General features: G+C 48.5%; 1 protein-coding gene across 2 annotated transcripts; it reads right to left on the reverse strand.

The window, feature by feature from the left end:
- Window positions 1-84: 84 nt before the first annotated feature.
- Window positions 85-19,563, reverse strand: PRAG1 (PEAK1 related, kinase-activating pseudokinase 1). Of its 2 annotated transcripts, none has more exons than XM_052682268.1 (6): window positions 19,495-19,563; window positions 16,753-17,133; window positions 13,915-15,638; window positions 7,549-7,706; window positions 4,354-5,093; window positions 85-1,402 (listed from the first exon to the last, which is right to left on the reverse strand). In XM_052682268.1, the coding sequence occupies exons 2-6, from the start codon at window positions 17,035-17,037 to the stop codon at window positions 365-367; spliced, it is 3,945 nt and encodes a 1,314-aa protein (XP_052538228.1). In that variant the 5' UTR covers window positions 17,038-17,133; window positions 19,495-19,563; the 3' UTR covers window positions 85-364. The 2 variants fall into 2 exon arrangements, with proteins under 2 accessions (XP_052538228.1, XP_052538227.1); XM_052682267.1 differs by lacking the exon at window positions 19,495-19,563 and adding an exon at window positions 17,231-19,106.

The raw sequence follows: 19,563 nt of genomic DNA on the forward strand, positions 1-19,563 counted from the left end.
AAGAATAAGGCAGCCTGCCCACTCTGGTGATCAGAGTAGGGACCAAAGGATCATCCCACATGTGCAGAAACCAACTCAGGTACATTTTGTTCATGAGAAACATGCACACAAAGGCAGGAGTTTATTAGTCCACAGACTTACCATACAAAAAAAGTCCTCCTTTAGAGGAGTAGGCTCCCAGCTTTGCCTGCTCACAAATTAGTGCTCGGGGTACTAACCACGTCTTACATTGATCAGAGCACAGGATAGGAAATGAACACATGTTCACAGCCGAGATTCAAGCCTCTCACATTTTAATGGGGCTGTGTACCTTTCACTGCAAGGCAATCGGGAGCCCTCAGCCACCTCTGAGACATGTCCAAGGTCAGAGCAGCTGCAGCAGTTTTAATGTGTGTGAGAGGGAGACAGGCTCAGCAGAGGCCAAGTACTGGCAGCACAGCCAGTCCTCCAGCTCCACGCTCCGCTCCGTGTCCACAGCCCTCTCCGCAAACTTCATCATCAGCAGGGCACGCTTCATGTCCACCCAGTTCTGAAGCACCTGGTGGAGGGCTTCCTCGTGGCTGAGGGGCTGTTCAGTCAGGTCCTTCCGTGGCCCCCACAGCAAGCACTGCAGCATCCGCTTGGCTTCGGTGATCCGCACGCGCTTGATGGGATCTGCCTCCAGAAGCAGGTGGGCCAGCTGCTGGAGCCCCCGGGAGTAAATGGACAGGCTGGGCAGAGAAGGGAGGTCCTCAGGGCTGTACTCTTGCTCCTTGAGGTGCACCTTCTCCTCAAAGGGGTTGGGCTGGTGCAGGAGCTCATAGATGAGAATTCCAGTCTGAAACTCATCAAACTTCTTGTACTGAGAAGCTGACACAATCTCCGGGGCCAGCCGGGCCTGGCTCTTCTTCAGTTTGGAGTCTCCAGATCCTGGCTTCTGTTTAGCTTTCAAAAAATTGCTGATGATGAGGCGGGGCAAATTTCTGTCATCTCTGGCCTTCGCACAGCTCATTGGGGGCTTGCAGGGGACAAGAAGAAGGTTCTCCAGACACAGGTCCCGATGGATGACGCCGTGCTCTTTTAGATGCTCCAGGCCATTGCAGAGCTGGAGGAGCAAGAAGCAAACCCGACGTTCGTACATCTCAGGTTTGGCTTGGTGCAGTGCCACCGAGTCCCTCACGAAGTCGGCGGTGGTCTGGCTTGGCACCTCGCGGGTGATGACCACCACACAGTCATGCTCGCTGGTGGTGCGGGAGGGACGGAGGCCATCCCCAGACATGCTCTTCCCCACACTGGAGGCCAGCAACATGCTGGAGGGGACAGAGGCCACAAAATGCCCACAGTCCTGCTGAATGTTGAAGTGGACCGGCACTGGGGGGCTGCAGTACGAAGCAGCCACCTTGGACTCTTGAGTTTTACATATCTGTGAGGAGAGACCAAAAGAGATGTCTTATCTGTCAGCACTTTCTTCCCACCGCACCCTTCTCTGGTTCTGCATCCTGGAGTTCCTTTCACATCCTCCTCAAACACTTCACTTCCTTGCTTCAGTAATTACCCTGACCAATGGCTGAAGAAAACCAGTAACAAACTATACTCATCAGCACAGGGGAAAAAAAAAAACTCCAGAGGAAAGTGGGAGAAAGTAGGAGCAAACAACAGATTTAGAAATAACTGATAAAGCTCCAAACTCAAGAGGAAAAACAAGCAAACAAACAAAAAAAACCCACAAAACATTTTCTAGTCTAGATTTCCTTAAACTAATGTGACTCTGTCTTCATTTCATTTTGTATTTGAGCATTAAAGACTAAGCAAACTCCAAACCAGTTTTATTATGGGAGTATCCATTAACTTATGGGGCCTTCTGGCATTTCTATTATACTTTTTTTTCCCCCTTTTATTTAGGGATATATTTATATCTTACCCACAGGAATCAACAACAGGCTGAAACACAGCATAAAAGGTTTCAAACCCTGGAGCGTGCCACTGCCAGTCACGGCATGCGTGCAAAATCAGACAAGAAATCAATTTTGCCTCTGAGTTAAAATAAATTCAATAATAGAGAGCAGCTAGGGAAGCAGGCTGCTTTTGTATTCTACTAGCAGCAGTTCGAATCCAGGCGTTTGCAGGTAATTCACTCAGATGAGATGATAGTGTGGAGATAGAGCATTTCAAGCTCCTATTGTCCTTTCTCTTCTAAACAAAAATACTCTGCTACATGCTTATTTTGTGGAAAGATAATCTCTGGAGAGCTGGACAGACTGCAGATTGGGTCACAGCAAGCCCAAATGTTTCCAATGGCAGAGGAAGCTTTCCATATCCTTGCTGCTCAAATTTGCTTGTTCCTCCTGCACATGGGTAAGACTCATAAGGCTTAGGACAAGGGAAAGAGGAATCGTCAGGAGAATAAATGCAACCAGATAGGGTCAGGGAGATCCTCCCCAGTCAGCTGATCTTCATGACTTTCACTTGCACCAGAGGCGTCCTCCATGCAGCAAGACCAAGTAAGAGCCTGAGGCTGGATTAGTCATTCATCTTTAAGCAGAGAAAGAAGCCAAGGAGTAGAGTGTATCTTGACTTAATTCCTCTGAAGACATTTCATGTAACCTTGGGTCCTTCCAGCTAATTTAGATGTAGCAATGCCTGCCTTTGCACAGACCAAACTCTGGCTCTGGCTGCACAAGTCAGGTCCTCTACCCGTCATGAGTTATCCAAATCTAATTTTAACTACAGGTCTGTGATTTCTTACACATCCAAAAATCTGTACCACAAGCCAGGAGGAGCAGTTAGAAATCAGCCAACGGTAAAGCTTTACAAGTATTCTCTATTTCATCTACCAAAAAGAAGGTGGCCCACTGGAACACTGCAGATGTGCGAGTGCACACGCATAAGCACATATGTAACTTCACTTAATGCTGGCTCAGAGCACTGCCCTGTTGGACCGGTTTTGGCTTTATTACAGTGCTCTGCAGCGTAGCAAGAGCACAGGGAGACAAGCACAGACCCATTAAGAGACTAAAATGTGGTGTTTCTGCCTTGGCAGTAATTCATCCACTACAGCAGTAGAGCTTAGCTTCTGAACCCCCCCAGGCACAGCAGGCAAGATGGAAGGCCTGCGTGTACCACAGGGGATCACGCATTGAAAAGGAACATGCCACTTCACCATGCAGTTCTCAGGTTTCTGCAGGAAATTTTCCATGGATTAGGAATAACGTGTAAGAGAAGCTGCTGCTCTGAGCGTTGGACTAGCAGCAAGCCCCCATCCAACTCTACTCTGGTTATTTGGAGCCCTCCTGTTGGGTTGACCCTACTTTCTTTGAAAAAAGTCAACTGGCTTTAAAGCTATCACTTCGCTAAAACACCCCCTTGGGGGCTGTACTAGTGAAAACAGTTCAGAATAAATTTTTCTTCTTGCTTAATGCATCTCTAGCATTGCTTTTTTGGGGAATTATTTTAGGTCTTTAAAAGCAATACGAAGAGGAAGCAGCAATGAACTTCCCCTAGGCTGAAGTCCAAATAGAAATTAAAGGTTCAGTATTCCAGCAGTAACTTGGGTCAAGAACAGTGAATCCATAAAATGTACATGAAGTTTATTGATCTAGGTTTCAGAGAGCTTGACCGTGGCACCTCAAGTTTCCATTTCAAATGTAGATTCTACACAGTGACAGGAATGTATGTATTTCAGGCAAGCCTGACCTTACACAGCATGTCTAGGTCAGCCTTGCCTTGTTTAATTGAGACCTGAAAAATCTTAAAGCCTGTAGTTTCAAGATCATGCAAGCACTCACACAGTTTCTGGATCAAACCATTCACTTAAAAGGCAGGCAGAGGGAAAATAGATGTATTCGATAGCTTTTAAGCAGCTTCTGTTGTCAAAGGTGAACATTGCTAACTTTACAACACAGCATTTGCACAAAGTTTTTTTTAGAGAGAAACAGGTTGTGTTGTAAACCCCAACAGTCTGAAGAAGTAGGCACCCTGCTGACATTTGTTACAACAAAAACCTACATCTCCAAATCAACTCTTTCAAGGTGTGAAGGAAGACTAGCAATCTTGGGAGGGGTTTTCATTTGCCAAACTTCAGCTGTGAGAATGATGAACCTGAAGAAAACAGGCCAGCAAATTCTGGTGATGCTTCTTAAATCTGTATTGCTAATTCTGCTCTTTCATTTGGTGCCCAATGGAAAAGAACCCAGAAATTCAGTCCCAGCTCTGCTATTGACCAGGTTGGATGGGGCCCTGGTCTAGTATTAAATGTGGAGGATGGCAGTGCTGCATACAGTCCTTGAGGTCCCTTCCAACCCAAGCCATTCTACGATTCTGTGGGATGCAGAGCCTGCAGCTCTTTGCCCAGGCTTACCTTTGTCACGGCCTTACCTTCACAGCATAGGTGGTGGAAGGGTCCTTGGAGCAGGTGGCACAGTAGTAGATTGCATCCCCTGAGTCACAGCAGGGCTTGTTGCACGTCAGCTTGAAAAGCGACCAGTTGTTCTCATTGAAGTGCAGCTCATTCTTTTGCTCCCGCATGAAGCAATCCTCACACTTTGCGACCAGGCGGCGCAAGGACTCAGCGTAGAGGGCCCCCAGCTTGGCGTATACCCCCTCCTTGCTGTCAATATTGCTCAGGAGGTTGTGGAGCTGGAGGCTGGAGCCTGATGATACCTGGCTGGACATGCTGAGCTGCGAGGAAGAACGGGACTGGAGGTTTCTACTGGGGACGCAGGTCCCTGTGTTCTTGCTGGTGGCTGAGCCCCAGTAGCCATTTCCTTTGGAGCCTTTCTCCAGGGACTCTGAGGAGGAGAAGATGCTGGGGTGGCCTCTGAGACTGGCCGGGTGGAGGAAAGGAGAGTCCTCATGGAGGCAGACGTTGCTCTCAGAATGGCTGACGTTCAGCCTGGGGCAAGCAGTACCAGCTGCTCTGCCTGAAGACCCCTGTCCCCCAAAAAAGCCATCTGGGGAGGACACTGTCCTGCTCACTGTCTTTTTCTGAGGCAGAGGAGGCGGGCGGCTTGAGACAGAAGAGAGACTGTCATCACCGGAGGCAGGAGGGAAGGGGACAGGGGGAAAGGCCAGGATTTCAGCTGGAGGGGGTGAGTGGTTTGGCTCAGACGAGTGTCCTAGGAGACAGCAAAGTACAGGGTTTCATCCACGGTGGAGAGCACGGACCCCTCTCCATGTACCTGCCATCCCTACAAGCTACCTCCACCAGTACCCAACAGGCAATTCTCATCACCTGCAAAGCTACACCATCGGGGTTGGTTCTTTAATCTGGTTTAATACAGCAGCTCTGAAAAGCAGGATGCAACCAGCTAGCTAAAGAAATGGTCTGCAGATCAGAAATTGCTTTCCTATGAACTGCATGCACGATAGCAAAAAGCTGGTAGAGGATAAATATTTAAGCTGTGACATCATACAGAAGGAGGTAAGAATGAAGATCTCAGGGATTCTTGTTGGACAGCAATCTCTCAAGCAAAGCCTGTTTCACCTGGGAGCTGCCACCCAGTGCCTCAGCAGCATGGCATGATAAGAGTGACTCATGCAACACACAGCTCTGGTTTAAACATGAGCAGAGCAGCCCAACAAGGATATTGAACACGTCTCCCTGCCTTACACTGGGTAAGGGTCATTGTATGGGGTTTGGCAAGCTCCACTCTTCTGAAGAAATCTGGCCTCCCCACTGTCTGTCCCCAGCTTACATCAGACCTCCCTGCTCAGAGGGCAACCAGCCCCACTGCATACCACAAAACCCTTTCAGCTCCCTACAGCATTTACACAAGTACAGGAACGCTCATTCAGGCAGCTGTAGCTGTTGCCTTTCTACCTGGCTGGAGACAAGTAATATGGATGCAGAAGAGGAAAAAAGTGGAAAAAGGATGATTGACACTGAAATAAAGACCAAGACTTTCAGGTCAGGGAGACAGAAAAAAATACAGAGTCCCTGCCTGGTCTGCAGGAAAGATCCCCTCTATCAAAAAACTGGCAGAACTGCAGATGAGGCATTCAGCAGAGCATGTCTTGCCACTTCCACTCCAAGGGGCTATAACAGAAGATGCAGCTAAGAGGAATTCTTCAGCATGCAGTCCAAGAGTAACACAATCACCAGGATATGCAGTCAGATTCCCACTTCAAGAGGTAGGATTCATTTGATAGAAACTTACGGAACAAGCAGCATTACTGGAACCTCTGGCAACCAGTTCACATGCACACCCACAAACGCCAAATTGCTCTCGCCTCTTTTTTATGTGCTGCTGGGCTCTGCCCTAAGCATAGGTTAACAACTGAAAGCCTTCCATAACTTTCCGTACTGCGCTCTGCACCTTCAGGGTAGAGTCCTTCCTTCTGCAGCAAAGGGCTTGAACACCGCCCCATATTTTAACATCTGACAGCATAGTCAATTAATGCGGGCTCACCTCACACAATGGCTGACTGCATAACAACTGCTTGCTTACATCAGCAAGAGGAAAAAATTACATACAGGTTACTCAGTTTAAAGCACAGCCTTCCTGAGTTGAGTTTAAAGTCGCCTCTGCTAGTGGAGGCAGAGAAATCCTCTTGTCTTGTGTAAGTTTTGACTGCAAATTGCTCCTGTGCCCTGCAAGTAAAGATCTGACGCATGTGAGTTCTCCTTCCCCATGTACAATTTCCTGGCAGTCTCACTCTCAGAGTCCAAGATAGAAGTGGAAAAATCGACTTTCCAGAGCTCTGACTCTTAATTTTATAGCTGCACGCTGTTGCTCTTGGAAAGAGAGAACTTCCACTACATGAAGGTTGCTTTTGCAAAAAGGAAATACTTTCTGAGCTGCCAAACATGTTAGCACATGTCTAAGTTACACACTTATGAAGAAAGTGACTTCATATTAGTATTTTTTAATTTCAGTTAAACAAGTGCAGGCAGATTTTCCCTCTTCAAGAAACAACTGGGAACGCAATGAGAGGGAGAGATCAACTACTAGCACAAGAGTCTGGTACTTTTCAAATCCTTTAAGGACTGTCCATGAATGCAACTTTGGGCAACGTATGGAGCACAGCCAAGACAAACAGAACTGCTTTCAGACAGGGGCTTCATCCAGACAAGAGGAGAATCACAGGACAAACAGATTTGGCTCTGACCAAATGAAAGAGGAAAAAGCCATGATGTTGATCTGGCTCTGCCACATTCATCTTAAGTGTATCAAGAAGCAGGAGGGTGAAATAATGACTTCTAGTTTTGTCAGGGGAGTTTGAGATTGGATATTAGGAAAAATTTATTCTCAGAAAGAGTAGTGAGGCACTCGCACAGGCTGCCCAGGGTGATGGTGAAGTCACCACCCCTGGAGGTGTTCAAGAAATGTGGAGATGAGGCACTGAGGGACATGGTTAGTGGGCATAGTGGGGATGGGGTGATGGTTGGACTTAGTGGTCTCTTCCAATCTTAATGATTCTATGATTCGATACAGTGGTTTGCTGGGAGAATTAGGTTATGGGATCCCTGTGATCGCTGCTTTGCAAATGCTGCTCCAGCAGTGGTACTCAGTATAGGGCAATCCCTCCTCAGTGCTAATGCTACTTCTCCTCTACCCTGCAGCCACTTACTGCCATCGCTGCCGGCCTGAGTGTCAGAGTTGAGGCTGTCGGAGGAGCCAGCTGTGAAGCTGACGTGGACGCTTCTGAAAGGTGGGCTCAGGCTCTCAGCAGAGCTGTTGCTGGCCCTCTCCAACTCAGCGTTATTTGGGTTCATCTTCAGAGCATGCCTAGGGAGAGTAAACAGAGAGGTCAGGAGACAGCAAAAGACATGATGCATATACTTTTGCATGGAGAATCAAGCTGAGAGCAGCCTCAGCTTGATCTCTGCACATCCATACTGACACGCTATTACCTTGTGCACTTTTCCTCTTCTTGCTCTAGAACTTGGGGATCGTACCCCACTGACACTGAGCAAGCTATACCCCTGCACAGCACCAGTCCCCATGAGAAACCCGCTGCATTTGAGCAGAGAGAGACCCATTGGGGTGACAGCACCCAACCCTGGTCTGCATCTTCTTTTTCCTAGTGTGGTTCTGAATCATATCCCATTTTGGCCATTGCCACTGGGAAGTGGGGACCCACCATTATTTGCCCTTGGTAAAACTCAGTGGAAAGGCAAAGCATCACTTCTCCCATTTTACAGAAGGACTGGGCATTAGAATCCAGCTCCTACTTGGCAGAGGCAAGAGGATAAGGAAGTTCCATCACTGGCAATCATCATCTCCTTGGTGCATCGTTGTAACGATTGACATCTTCCAAAAAAAGAATGACCTCTGCAGAAAACAAGAGCATGCCAAACCCAGGACCTACCATGCAGTTTTTAATGTAAGGCCCACTTCCATCTAAAGGTCATACAACTTCCATCTAAAAGAAATAAATACATAAACCATAAGCTGTCCTTATGTCCTGCCAGAGTCACAGTTCAAACGATCAATTGTAGGCAAGCAGGATACAGAACGTGATAAAGAGTTTCCCCTGCATTTTCTTCATTTTTTCTTCTCTGGTAAACAACAGGAGGTGTTGAAATCAAACACCCCATCTTTGGTACAGTTCAGACTCTACGGCCAGTAAACAAAGGCTATTTGCCCCCCCCTTCCCCTTTTTTTTTTTTTTTTTTTTTTTTTTTTTTAAATAAAACTGCTAATCTACTGATAAAACTCAACAGATTGTTGAATGAGAACATATAAAGGCTGCTGGAAAATTTGCAAAAAAGAAAGCTTCCACCAGCTATCTTGCTGGAAGGTATCTGGCGTTTCCTAATCAGAGCTGAACGGCTGCTGAGAAAGACAAACAAAAGGCATACATGGCTGTTCTTGTGACACATTGTTCACACACACACACACACACAGTCCCTCCTCTTCCTCAAGCCAAGCCGATGCCACAAGCGTTTTACAGTTAAGAAACATTTTGCCCTATGTCCAGACAAAGCACTTACTCTCATGTCCACACAACCACATGGAGAGCAGCACGTAGGAGAAGCCCGGAAGAAACTTCTGCCAGACTTCCTCACTTGCCCAAGCAGCCTCATTCTAAAAATACTCAGGGACTGATCAAAATGAGGCTGTGAAAACCACCCCAGGTACAGCTTGGTGGAGCCACTGCTCTTGATCTTGCGCCGTGATGAGTTTACCACGCACACTCGGTCACTGCAGCCAGCCTCTGCGGGATGGTTTGCAAAACTTCGCACGCATCACACAAGGCAGGTTAAAAGGAAAAAGTAGTAAGAGCAAGCAAGAGATGCACTGAGATTTTTAGCTCTGTTGCTGGCAACCAGCTGGTCTCAAATTCTTTTTTTTTTTTTTTTTTTAAATAAAACTATACGTATACATATACACACACACATATATATACACATACATATGGATACGTAAACTATCAAATTCATCCCATAACTGCATTGCTCAGAAGCTCAGTTTTTAGTAACATGGGGAAATAGATGGAGGGGTACCCACCCATGCAGCTGAGAATCAAGGAAGCATTTGAATCCATAAAAAAAGAAAGATTTTAGGAGAGAGCTAGTCTTGATTTGCACAGATGAGACGCTTTCTAACACGTTCCTCCCCCCATCCACACACAGCACACACGCACACAAAAGAAAAGTTGATGCATTTCAGTTTCTGTCCCATCACTTAAGCACAGATCCACGGCGCTGCCTTACCATTCCCGCACTCAGGCAGTGATGAGACTTTGCTCAGAGGTGCAAGGTCCGCGGCGCGCAGCCGCACCTATTCCTCCCAGCAACCTGGGCACAACACGGCCGCCTCCAGCACCCTCCTGGCTGCGTGTTTGCCGAGCCCAGCGCTGAAGTCATACGTACAGAGAGCCCCATTTCCTTTCTGTACGGCTGTGACTTATGTAAAATGCAGTTCCTGAATAGGCACACCGAAATAGAAATTGCTCGCCGCTTAAGCGACATCCTGCTCTTGTTTCAGATGCTACAGCAGGCCAGCTTATACTGCCTGGAAATATTCTAGTTTCACATCTCCCTCCTTTCCTAGGAGCTGCTCAACACGCAGCCTGCAGCACGCCCAGGTTAAATACTGATCACTGTACCGAAGAACTACTGACAGTGCTTGCTGTGGCCAAACTGTCCCATTTCAATAAAATTAGCTGAGCTATTGCTCACTGTAACAGCCTATACGATCCCAATTTACAGCTAACCCCAACTTCCTCTCCTTTGTAGTGTTCATTCACATCAAGGGCATAGGTTAGTGCTCTCTCTCTTGCCTTTTCCATCTAAAGATATTGAAAATAAAGAGCAGGATCTAATTTTAAACACTACAGCCCGTGCCTAATTTATCTCCATTTCCCAAATCTGTGCTCAGCACCTTAAGTGGTAGCTTCAAGAGCAGCACCCTCAAGCCAGAGTGCATAAAGAACAGGTCACAAAAGAGTCAGCTCTCAATCTAATAATCTAACAAGACAGGATTTCCAGCTTTCCTAATTACTCTGGCAGCTTTAAACACACTAGAATTATTCAACATCCTCCACACACGACATCCTGGCATATTCAGGCAACCCCTCCGATTCCCTATTCCCCAGTTTTTGCATCCTGGACAGCAGCACTATAACATGCAATCTCAGTACATCTCAAGCTCATTTGTCCTTTCATTGGTGGTGGATTTCATGACGTGCCAAGCTGCACATATTTACTGCCTGAGGTGAGCATGTTCTTCAAAGTCCAGAAGGTACCTAAAGCACTGCCCTTTGAAGGTGGCACTAATTACTATGAAAACAGCAGTGCCGTTTCCTTTGTTTTAGAGACACATAAAATAGATTAACAGTCAAGGTTTATATGCTGGAAGGAACCATTAGGATCATTTTGCATAAACCTCTGCATAACATAGGCATAAATTTCAACAAGTACTCATCCCTTGTGCAGAATAAGTGAATGTCACAATTTTATCACCAAAGTACATTTAAACCATCACTGCGCATTGAAGTCCTGAGGATCCTAGTTCTCCTGGTGAGCCCTTTCCATAGCCAACTACCCTTCCAGCTCTTGGAAGAAGGCCAGCTGCCATTTTCCTTTTCCAATCTCTTTCCTTTTGTAGTTTGACTCATTTTCTATTCAGTTTCAAGCTTTAAATATCTGTAATCTTTCAAACAAGAACTGTATGAAGAAACAGAAGGATGAAATAGGCACAGGTGAGCTTACAGCAAACCTGGAGTCTCATCAGTGCCTTGCGCTGTTTTTTCCTCCTTTTCATTGTTAGAGCAAAGAGGAACCAAAAAGAAGACAATTTTAACATGCTGCGTATTCTCTTCTTTCTCAAATTTGAAATACATGTACATTTTCTTTAATCAATTCAGTTTAGTCAAGAAAGTCAATAATATTGAACTGTTACAGCTTAAGACCTAGGAGGAAAAAAGGTGGTTACACACCTTTCCTGAAACTGCACTCAGCCTACCCTGGCCTCATCTACACTCATCTGGTGAAGGGACCTTCACATCTGTCCCACCAGAGGATGTCTTGGGCTGGCACATCCTGTGTCTGTGAGGGACTATATCACAACCATAACAGTGGTGGCTCTTCCATTACGGAAAAGCACATGCCCACATGCTGCCCAGGCCTAGGAGAGCAGAAACGTGTCTCACAGTCACCATATGTGCAAGATCTCCTTCCTCCTCAGGCACGTCGCCCAAGAATGCCAGAGATGTTCCACCAGCACCAGGCAAGTCCTACCATGAGTTAAAGCTGCCAGTAATGGCTGCACAGGTAACACAATCCTGCTATGGTGGTTTTAACTAGCTGTGCACGTAGGCATTCCTCCCGCTGACACACACAGGTAACAACTCCCTGGATCCTGCATCAACACGCTCAGAGAAGGCAAGCTGGAGATGAAAACAAGAGCATGCTCAAAGCAAACAAACAAAACAGCTGGCTGTGTTTGCATGGCTTGTGAAACCCACCATTGCGATCGTATCACTCCTTAGGCCACAGGGCCACGCAGGGCCTCGGTAACCAGGGAGTGGTGCTCTTTGAGTAAGGCATCCCAAGGCTCAGCTGCAGGCATCAAAGTTTTGGGAGGCAGCTGCATGTAGCACAACGCATTGCCTACAGCAATGGGGATAAGAGCAATGCCAGCACCCTCCTCAACCAGATGGCATGTTCCATAGCTCCACAAAAGATGCTGGCCATACATTCCACACATACCCTGTCCTCACTTTCCCTGTCCTCTTTCTAGCACGCAGATGCTTTCAAGATGACTCAGAATCTACTGTTAGAGTTGATGTGGCCTGGGCCTGAAACAGCCCTTCCAAGAAGAAGAAAATGCTCCACACCCACCAGGACAGATCACAATTCCTAGCACATCAAGTGGATGGCACTGCTGGGGTGTGAACCACTGACTGTCAGGGCCATCATCCTTCTGGCCTGCCTGGTGACCTTTGCTCTGCAGGGAAAAATCAGGTGCTAAAGGACTGTCAGCAGGTGAGTTGGCATTTCCTCTGTGATCACTCAACAGCATCACATCATCCCAGCTCTACTGGACCTGAGAATCTCACAAGGCAAGCACAACCCCAAGCACAGGCTGATAGAAGGCACCCAGTGGCAGCAACTGTGAAATAAGGTTCATAGGATCAGAGCTAAAGAAGATCTCAGCACCATCGCTGATTCTAAAGGCAATAAAGCTCATCTGCGTGCTCACATGTTTGTGGACCTTTTCTTTCCCCTCAAGCTTCATCAAGCACTATGTAGCATTACAGCAGAAAAACAGCACTAAGAACTAAAGCCTATTTTTCGTCTTGTCCCCTTCTCTTGAGAAAGCCAATCTGTTCACTATTTAGTCATTTTAAACCATTTGAAAATGCTTTGTTAAAAGGAAATTCAAACCAATTTAAAGTTCTCTCTGTTAGCCAGACCTTGAAAATCTGGTACGAGAGCAGGGCAATGGATGCACCAACCCTAACATTGTCACAGCCTAAAGGATGCTGCTGACCACAAACAACCCTGACTGCAGGCCCCATCAGCAAGTTCTCCAAATGCTCAACTTTTAAACCAAGGAGCTGGAGTCAAATCCACTGTGCAGTGCACAGTTTCAGGAAACAAAACTGAATTACGCAATAAAGCAAATGCAGAACACCTGCGGAATGTGGAATATCCCAGTCCCCTGTGATCAGACAGCCTAATTCATTAATTGTACAGAAAGGAATTTTTTTTTTTTTTTATTATTCCCTGGGTGCTTTTTTTTTGTTGTCTTTTTTTTTTTTTTTTAATACAACTGTGGGAGCTGAATACACACAAGTATCAGAAGTCTGCTATATTAATTACTTAGCAGAGTGACTTCCTTCCCAGATGGACAGCTTTCCTGCATACATTTTGTGGTGCCTGATGTCACCTTGCCCACAAGCCTGAATCTCAGGAGAGCTCCAGCAAAGGGAAGGCTCCCTGAAGCCAGGTGGCTCCACACATCATAAGCACATGGTAGACAACTCCAATTACTTGCTTGCAGGCAGGGAGCCCTCCCTAGGAAAGTACAGCTTCAAGTGTTAACCTTTAAAGCAAAAAAGATGTTAGAGCCAAATTGAAAACTAGGATTTCAGAGGCCCTTGCTATGAACACCAAGGAAGCTCCCCATTGCCACTTACAAGATGAGCTTGTAACCTCAGGTTTTAGGTTGCACTCAATACTAAGGATTTCTGCTGAGACAGAACAAAACTGATGTGGGAAGCAGTAGAGGGGTCCAACGTATGGACCTTGATCTCACTTGAGTATTGTGACCCAGAGCAGCCATTTACAGCCAAGAAAAACCAGGGTTTGCAAATATCTGACAGTTTTTCAGCTATGCCATCATCTCCTATACTCCTGAAAATCCACCTCAGAAAGGGGAAAAAAAAAAAAGAACAATAATCACCTGCCAGTCAACCAAGCCCTACAGAAATCATTGCGATGGCAAAAGCTTAGCAGTCACACACACGCTCACAGGGCTGTACCTGGACTGCTTTTTTGGTGGCGGCGGTGGTGGTGCAAACTCCACCCCATTGCTCTTGTCCTTAGGGAAGTCAAAGGAGAAAGACAATGACTTGCTGATCCCAGCCTGACTCTCCAGCACTGGGCAGTCTTCCACAAGGTCAGCGCCAGCCCTTCCATTCTCAGCTCCCACTGCCCATGGGTGGGTTGAGAGCTCCTGCTCTTCCTCTTCTTCCTCCTCTTCCTCTTCCTCTATCCGGCACTGCTTGGCCCATGTAGGGGTGTAGTATTTCTGCCTCCTGTCATAGGGTGAGCCTGCCAGGCTTCTGCTGGACTCTTCCACAGAAATCCCATTAACGTGAGTGCATGGAGAAGAAGATGTCCTGAAGGTACCTGTATCCGCGCAGCTCCTTGGCAGCTGAGCCCCAGCTCCATCCTGACTACTGGTGTCACCAAGCTTTGTCACAGAGGAACTGACTGGGGATACATGGCTCTCCTCACTGCCCTGCTGGCTGTTTTTGGACATCTTTGGGGGGATGGCTGGGCTCTCCATAACTGTGTTTTTGGTAGGAGCTGCCAAGTGAAACCTTGGGCCATTTTCACTTCCAGATGCTTGAAAAATCTCTCCAGGCTCGACAGCGGGTGATGAAGTCCCAAAATCAGGGTGGGAAGCAGGGCTGACACATGGCCATTGAACGCCCACAGCAGAGTCAGGGCTGCTGAGAAATATTGTCTTGTGGTCATCCTCCGTGTGCGCAGCCATAATCGTTATCTTTGCTGCCACTTGGGCTGTGGAGTCCTGGTGCTCCTTTTCAGCACCCAGCAGCCAGCTCCCATCCCTCCACGTGCCATCGGCCTGCTCCTTGCCACCGGCCAGCTTCTCTGCATCCACACATCCACCAACCCCCTTCAGCTGGGCTTTCTTCCTCTTGGTGCTCTCGGCATAGATGGGATCCCCACGGGCCGGCTCAGTGAGGCGGGCACGCTGCGGCTCCACCAAGGCCTGCTGGGGAGCGTTCAGTCCCTCAGGCCTGGAGCCTCCATCCATGTCTCTGGGGAGAAGCAAGTCATCCTTCTCCCGGCACGGCGCAGAGGCAGCCATCTTGCTGCTGCTCTCAGGGAGGGCAGCAGGGTCAGACTGACGGGTCGGCTTTTTACTCTCTGCACACAAGGTGTAGGGGAGCAGATCGCTCCGCTCCTTCGCTATGCAGAAGGCCACATTCACAGCCCTGCGCTCCTCCTCACTGAACTTCGCCGCCCTGCCACTCAGCCTGGAGAGCTCCACAGTATCCCTCTGCCTCCAGCTGCGGGGAGCCAGGCTCTCTCTGTGGGACTCTGCGATCGAACAGTACTCTCCCCCTTCCCCTTCGACACCAGAGCAGAGGCGGCCACAGTCACCCTCTGGGGGTGAAAGGTTTCTGCCAGAGCTCACAACACCTCTGTCCCCCAGATTAGGGCAGAGGGGCCGATGTGACGGGGCAGACTTCTCCTTGGCTCTTTCCTCTTGCTTGCCCACCTCGCCCACCAGCACCAAGCTGTGGATGGAGACATTCCTCTCCACGTGGCTCTCCAGGCCACGCAGGCCCACCATGGAATAGCTGGGCGTGCAGCAGGACAGGCAGTCGCGTGGTGGGCTGTGCAGGAAGGGTTTTCTCACGCCGCTGGCTCCAAACCCATCGAGGCAGATCCGCTGTGAGTCGCCTGACTTCAGAAGGAGATGTTTACCGGAAACCATTCCCCAGCCAACCTGCGCAGGCCAAAGAGACAAGCGTGCTATCAGCACAGCAAAATGAAAGAGAAAGCAACACAAGAAAAAGAACCAAAGGAAAGTTTACCACCATTCGCAGCCTGTTCTGTGCTGTGCTCACCCACTGATGTCTCCTGTGAGGCTTTCCTACTTGTGCTGCGTCCCGCACCACTTGCATTACCAACAATGGCAATGCACTGGAGAAAGGCATCCTCCTTTCTCTTTGTATGGGTTCACTGCCAGAAACATGTCCAACCTGTCATCCTGTCTGTGAGTCACCATGCAATTAAAGATTCAGAGAGGGAAGGAGTATTTGCGCTTTCCTCTGCTATTTTCGCTTCATTTCACACCGCTGCTCCAGAGCCAAATTCTCCGGAGCACAGACACTATAGACTGTCATAGATTTTCCTGTGACAGCAGCTTGGTGACACTCAGCAGGAGGGACTGGGGAGTAGAAGGAGGAACATATCTGAAATCTCTTCACCTGAGAGAGATTTACACCAATTGGGTCTCACAGCATTGCTTCCCAGAAGTGAGGGAAAAAATTCACTAAAGTTCCTCTGCCTCAAGACTGTCAGACTTAACTCAGCTCAGTTCTTAAGATGGAAAGCCAAGGAAAAAACAAGAAGATCATACTGGCTGTGTAGTACCTGCCAACCCATGGCCAGGCTGCAGCAGCCCTGTTCCTCCATATCACTAGCTATCCACGAGGCAGTCAGGCTATGGTTTCTGGGACACCAGGCTCTGCGCATGGCCTGAGAGCGGAAGATTCTGAGGCAGGAGGGGACCATTCCCACACCTCACATGTGCCTCCTACAGTGACACTCAGACACTCAGCCCAAGGATTTCTTTCCAGTAGTTTTTTTCTAGGAAAATAACTAACCCACGTGCTCATTTAAGTTCCTATGCGTGTTTTTAAGCTCCTTTGCACTCACAAGCAATGTTTAATTCCGCTTTAGCCAAAAATAATTTGGGAAACCAACACAGCTCTATAAACCTGAGTCAAGAGCAAAAGGAAAAGCAGTGAGAATGAAACGGTTTTATCAGATCCTCCTAGTGTTCCTGAGCGGAGGTAAGTAATGGGAAGTCATGCTTTGACTGGATTAATCATTACCTGTGACAGATCTGAATTCATATTCACATCCGCCCACGTGTCAGAAACATCTGAGTTGATCATAGTTGGCTTCACAGCAATGGTTGGCTTGGAGAACACAGAGGTATTTACGCCTTCGTCTTCCAACGCTGGGCTCTCGGGCTTGCTCCTACCTCCATTCGGGAGCACGCCGCATGCTCCCACGTCTGGGGGTGTTTGCAGCCGATGGGAACTCTTTGGGTTGAAGCAGTTTTTACAGGAGCCAGGCTTCCACACGTGTTCCACAAAGTCACTGCACGCAGACATCTTCAAATCCTGGAGGCTCAGAGCAAGAGCCCAACGCGTCTTCTACACTGTCCTCCGCTGTTCATTTTGCAGTTGCTTTTAAGGTCACCAAGTTATCTGGAAAGGCACAGCACTGCCTGGTTAGTTTCAGTATCCACAAAACAGAAAGAAAAAAAGAAATGGAATGATCTTTAATAGGACAGGTGATAATTACACTCATTCTGCCTTCGTCACAAAGGCTCATTGTTTACAAGGCTTTCTTCACAGCTTAGCTAAAGCCCACACAATCACTTAAAAAGCCTCAACTTCTAAGCATAACTATGCAAGAGAGAAGACATCAAACAAGCAGCATTCCTACATGATTTAATTCCCTGTTTAATGAGCATGCAGAACCAGCCTCACGCAAGGCTTAGATCAAGGGGAAGGGGAAGAGGTCTTGGAAGAGCTGCTCACAGCCTTGCAGAGCAGAGCCAGGTGGGAAAGGTTTCCTTCCCAAAGTGACATCCTCTCTCTGGAAAAAAGCATGGAGATAAAATCATAGAATCATTAAGGTTGGAAAAGGCTTCTAAGACCGTCAAGCACAACCGCCAACGCACCCCCACCATGCCCACTAACTGCCCCTCAGTGGTACGGGGACCAGAGTCGGTGACTGTAACCAAGGGGACTGACAACAACTGTCCATCCAGAAGCACCACTGTGGTTCCTGCAGCTGCACACAAAGGCTTCTCTCCCAGCCAGACGAGCAGCAGGGCTGGGGCTGGCACTGATTGCAGCAAGTGCCTGGCAGAAAGCTCGCATCCGCTCTGCCAGGAGCCACAAATAACAGTGTCAGCTTGCTGAAACGATTCATTGTCTGCAAAGGGAGAAGCGCTTTGCTCTTGGATTACTTACAGACAAGGATGCCTTCCCATCTTCCTTCCCCAGGAGGAAATGCCCCAGGAGGAAGACATTCCTGCATTCCTGTGCCCCCTCCCTGCACGGCCAGATCTGATTGCGCTCAGTCAGTAGCTATCTACAGCTAACAACTTTGGAGATACTTCAGAGATGACTCCCACAGAGCTCAGTGGATTAGAGAAGAAAAGATCAGAAAACGCAACTGGACCAGGAAAACTGCAGCTGGCTGCTGTGAGTACCCTGCCACAGAAGCACCCCGTGTCGCTCTGGGGTTCTTCCCTGCATCACCAACCTCAGGGCACCAGCTCCTAGCCAGCAAGCTGGTGCTTGCAAATCAACCAAACCAAGATTCCTCCAAGGGTCTCCAAGGGCACGTGCACTTTCCATCCCTAAACCAACAGCACCAAAGTAAATCTTACCACCTGATCCTGCCAGGCTCTCACCATGCAGACACAACACTATGGCTACAGACAACTTTGCACCTGTACACCTTCAGAACCAGATGCACTTCTGTCACACTTTGATCCTCTCTGGATACAGCACGGGCACTTGGCTCCCAGATGGAAAGGGGGGAGAGCCAGTAAGAGCTCAGGGGGGACAAAGCAAATGGGAGAAATGCTGGCCCAATAGCATCAGCTGAATCCAGTTGGCCCCCTTGTTAAGGGGGCTCCTACTGCTTAAGGTACCTGCAGGCTGGTGCTGTCAGGCAGGCTGATAAATTGACGAAAAGGAAATCAATGAGATTCACAAATCAGATAGGAGGATGTCTCACTCTTTACAGAGAAGAGACTGTTTTAGACAGGTTTTTCCGTAGATTTCACAGACTCCAATCACTTTTAGACACACACCCAACACCTCATGCTTCTACAAAATTCACATTATTTGCCAGAGAAGAACAATGACAACAAAACTCCACATCTTTTCAAACATGACCGCACTCTCACTTTGTTTCCTTTCAGATGCAGCAAGCAGCAACCAGCCCTCCATCAAGCCGGGGATTGCCTTCAGATGTGGGCTGCTCACCAAGTCAGGGGACAATGATCCAAGCGCCCCATTATTCATTTTATCCACCCGACCGAGAAAAGAAAAATTAACGTGCTACGATGCAGGGATGCTGAACGCCGGGAAGGAAGCCGGGAAGTTCGCAGCTCTAATGGCTCCTGCATCACCCGAAGGTAGTTAGCAAGTGTCCTGATGGGAGCTAGCAATGGGGGAGGGAAAAAAAAAAAAAAAAAAAAAAAGCAAAAAAAAAAAAAAGCACCACACAAAGGAAAGGCAGGGAGCGGAGTCGGGGAAAACCCCTCATTCCCGGCCCACAGCCGGCGGTGCGCCGCTCAGCCCGGGATCCCCTTCCCGCAGCCGAAGCAACGTTCCCAGTCGGGCAGCAGGAGTCCGGCGCGGCTCGGATGCGCCCCACAGGGTTTCATCGGAGCGAGGATGCTCCGGCCACGAGGCACCCCCAGGCGCCGACCTGCCCGAAGTTTCCCGAGAGGACGCTTCGCCCCCACCCCCCAGACTCCATTGAGGTCTCCCCGAGCCCGGCTTTGTCCCGGCGCTGCCCGCCCCCGGCCCCGCCGCGCTCACCGCGCTCCGCTCCGCACTGCCGCCGCCGGGCGACTGCGAGCGCTGCTCCGCGTGGGCCGGGGGTAGCGG

Source organism: Tympanuchus pallidicinctus, unplaced genomic scaffold (genome assembly GCF_026119805.1).
Source record: "Tympanuchus pallidicinctus isolate F22 unplaced genomic scaffold, pur_lepc_1.0 scaffold2, whole genome shotgun sequence".
Taxonomy (NCBI): Eukaryota; Metazoa; Chordata; class Aves; order Galliformes; family Phasianidae; genus Tympanuchus; species Tympanuchus pallidicinctus.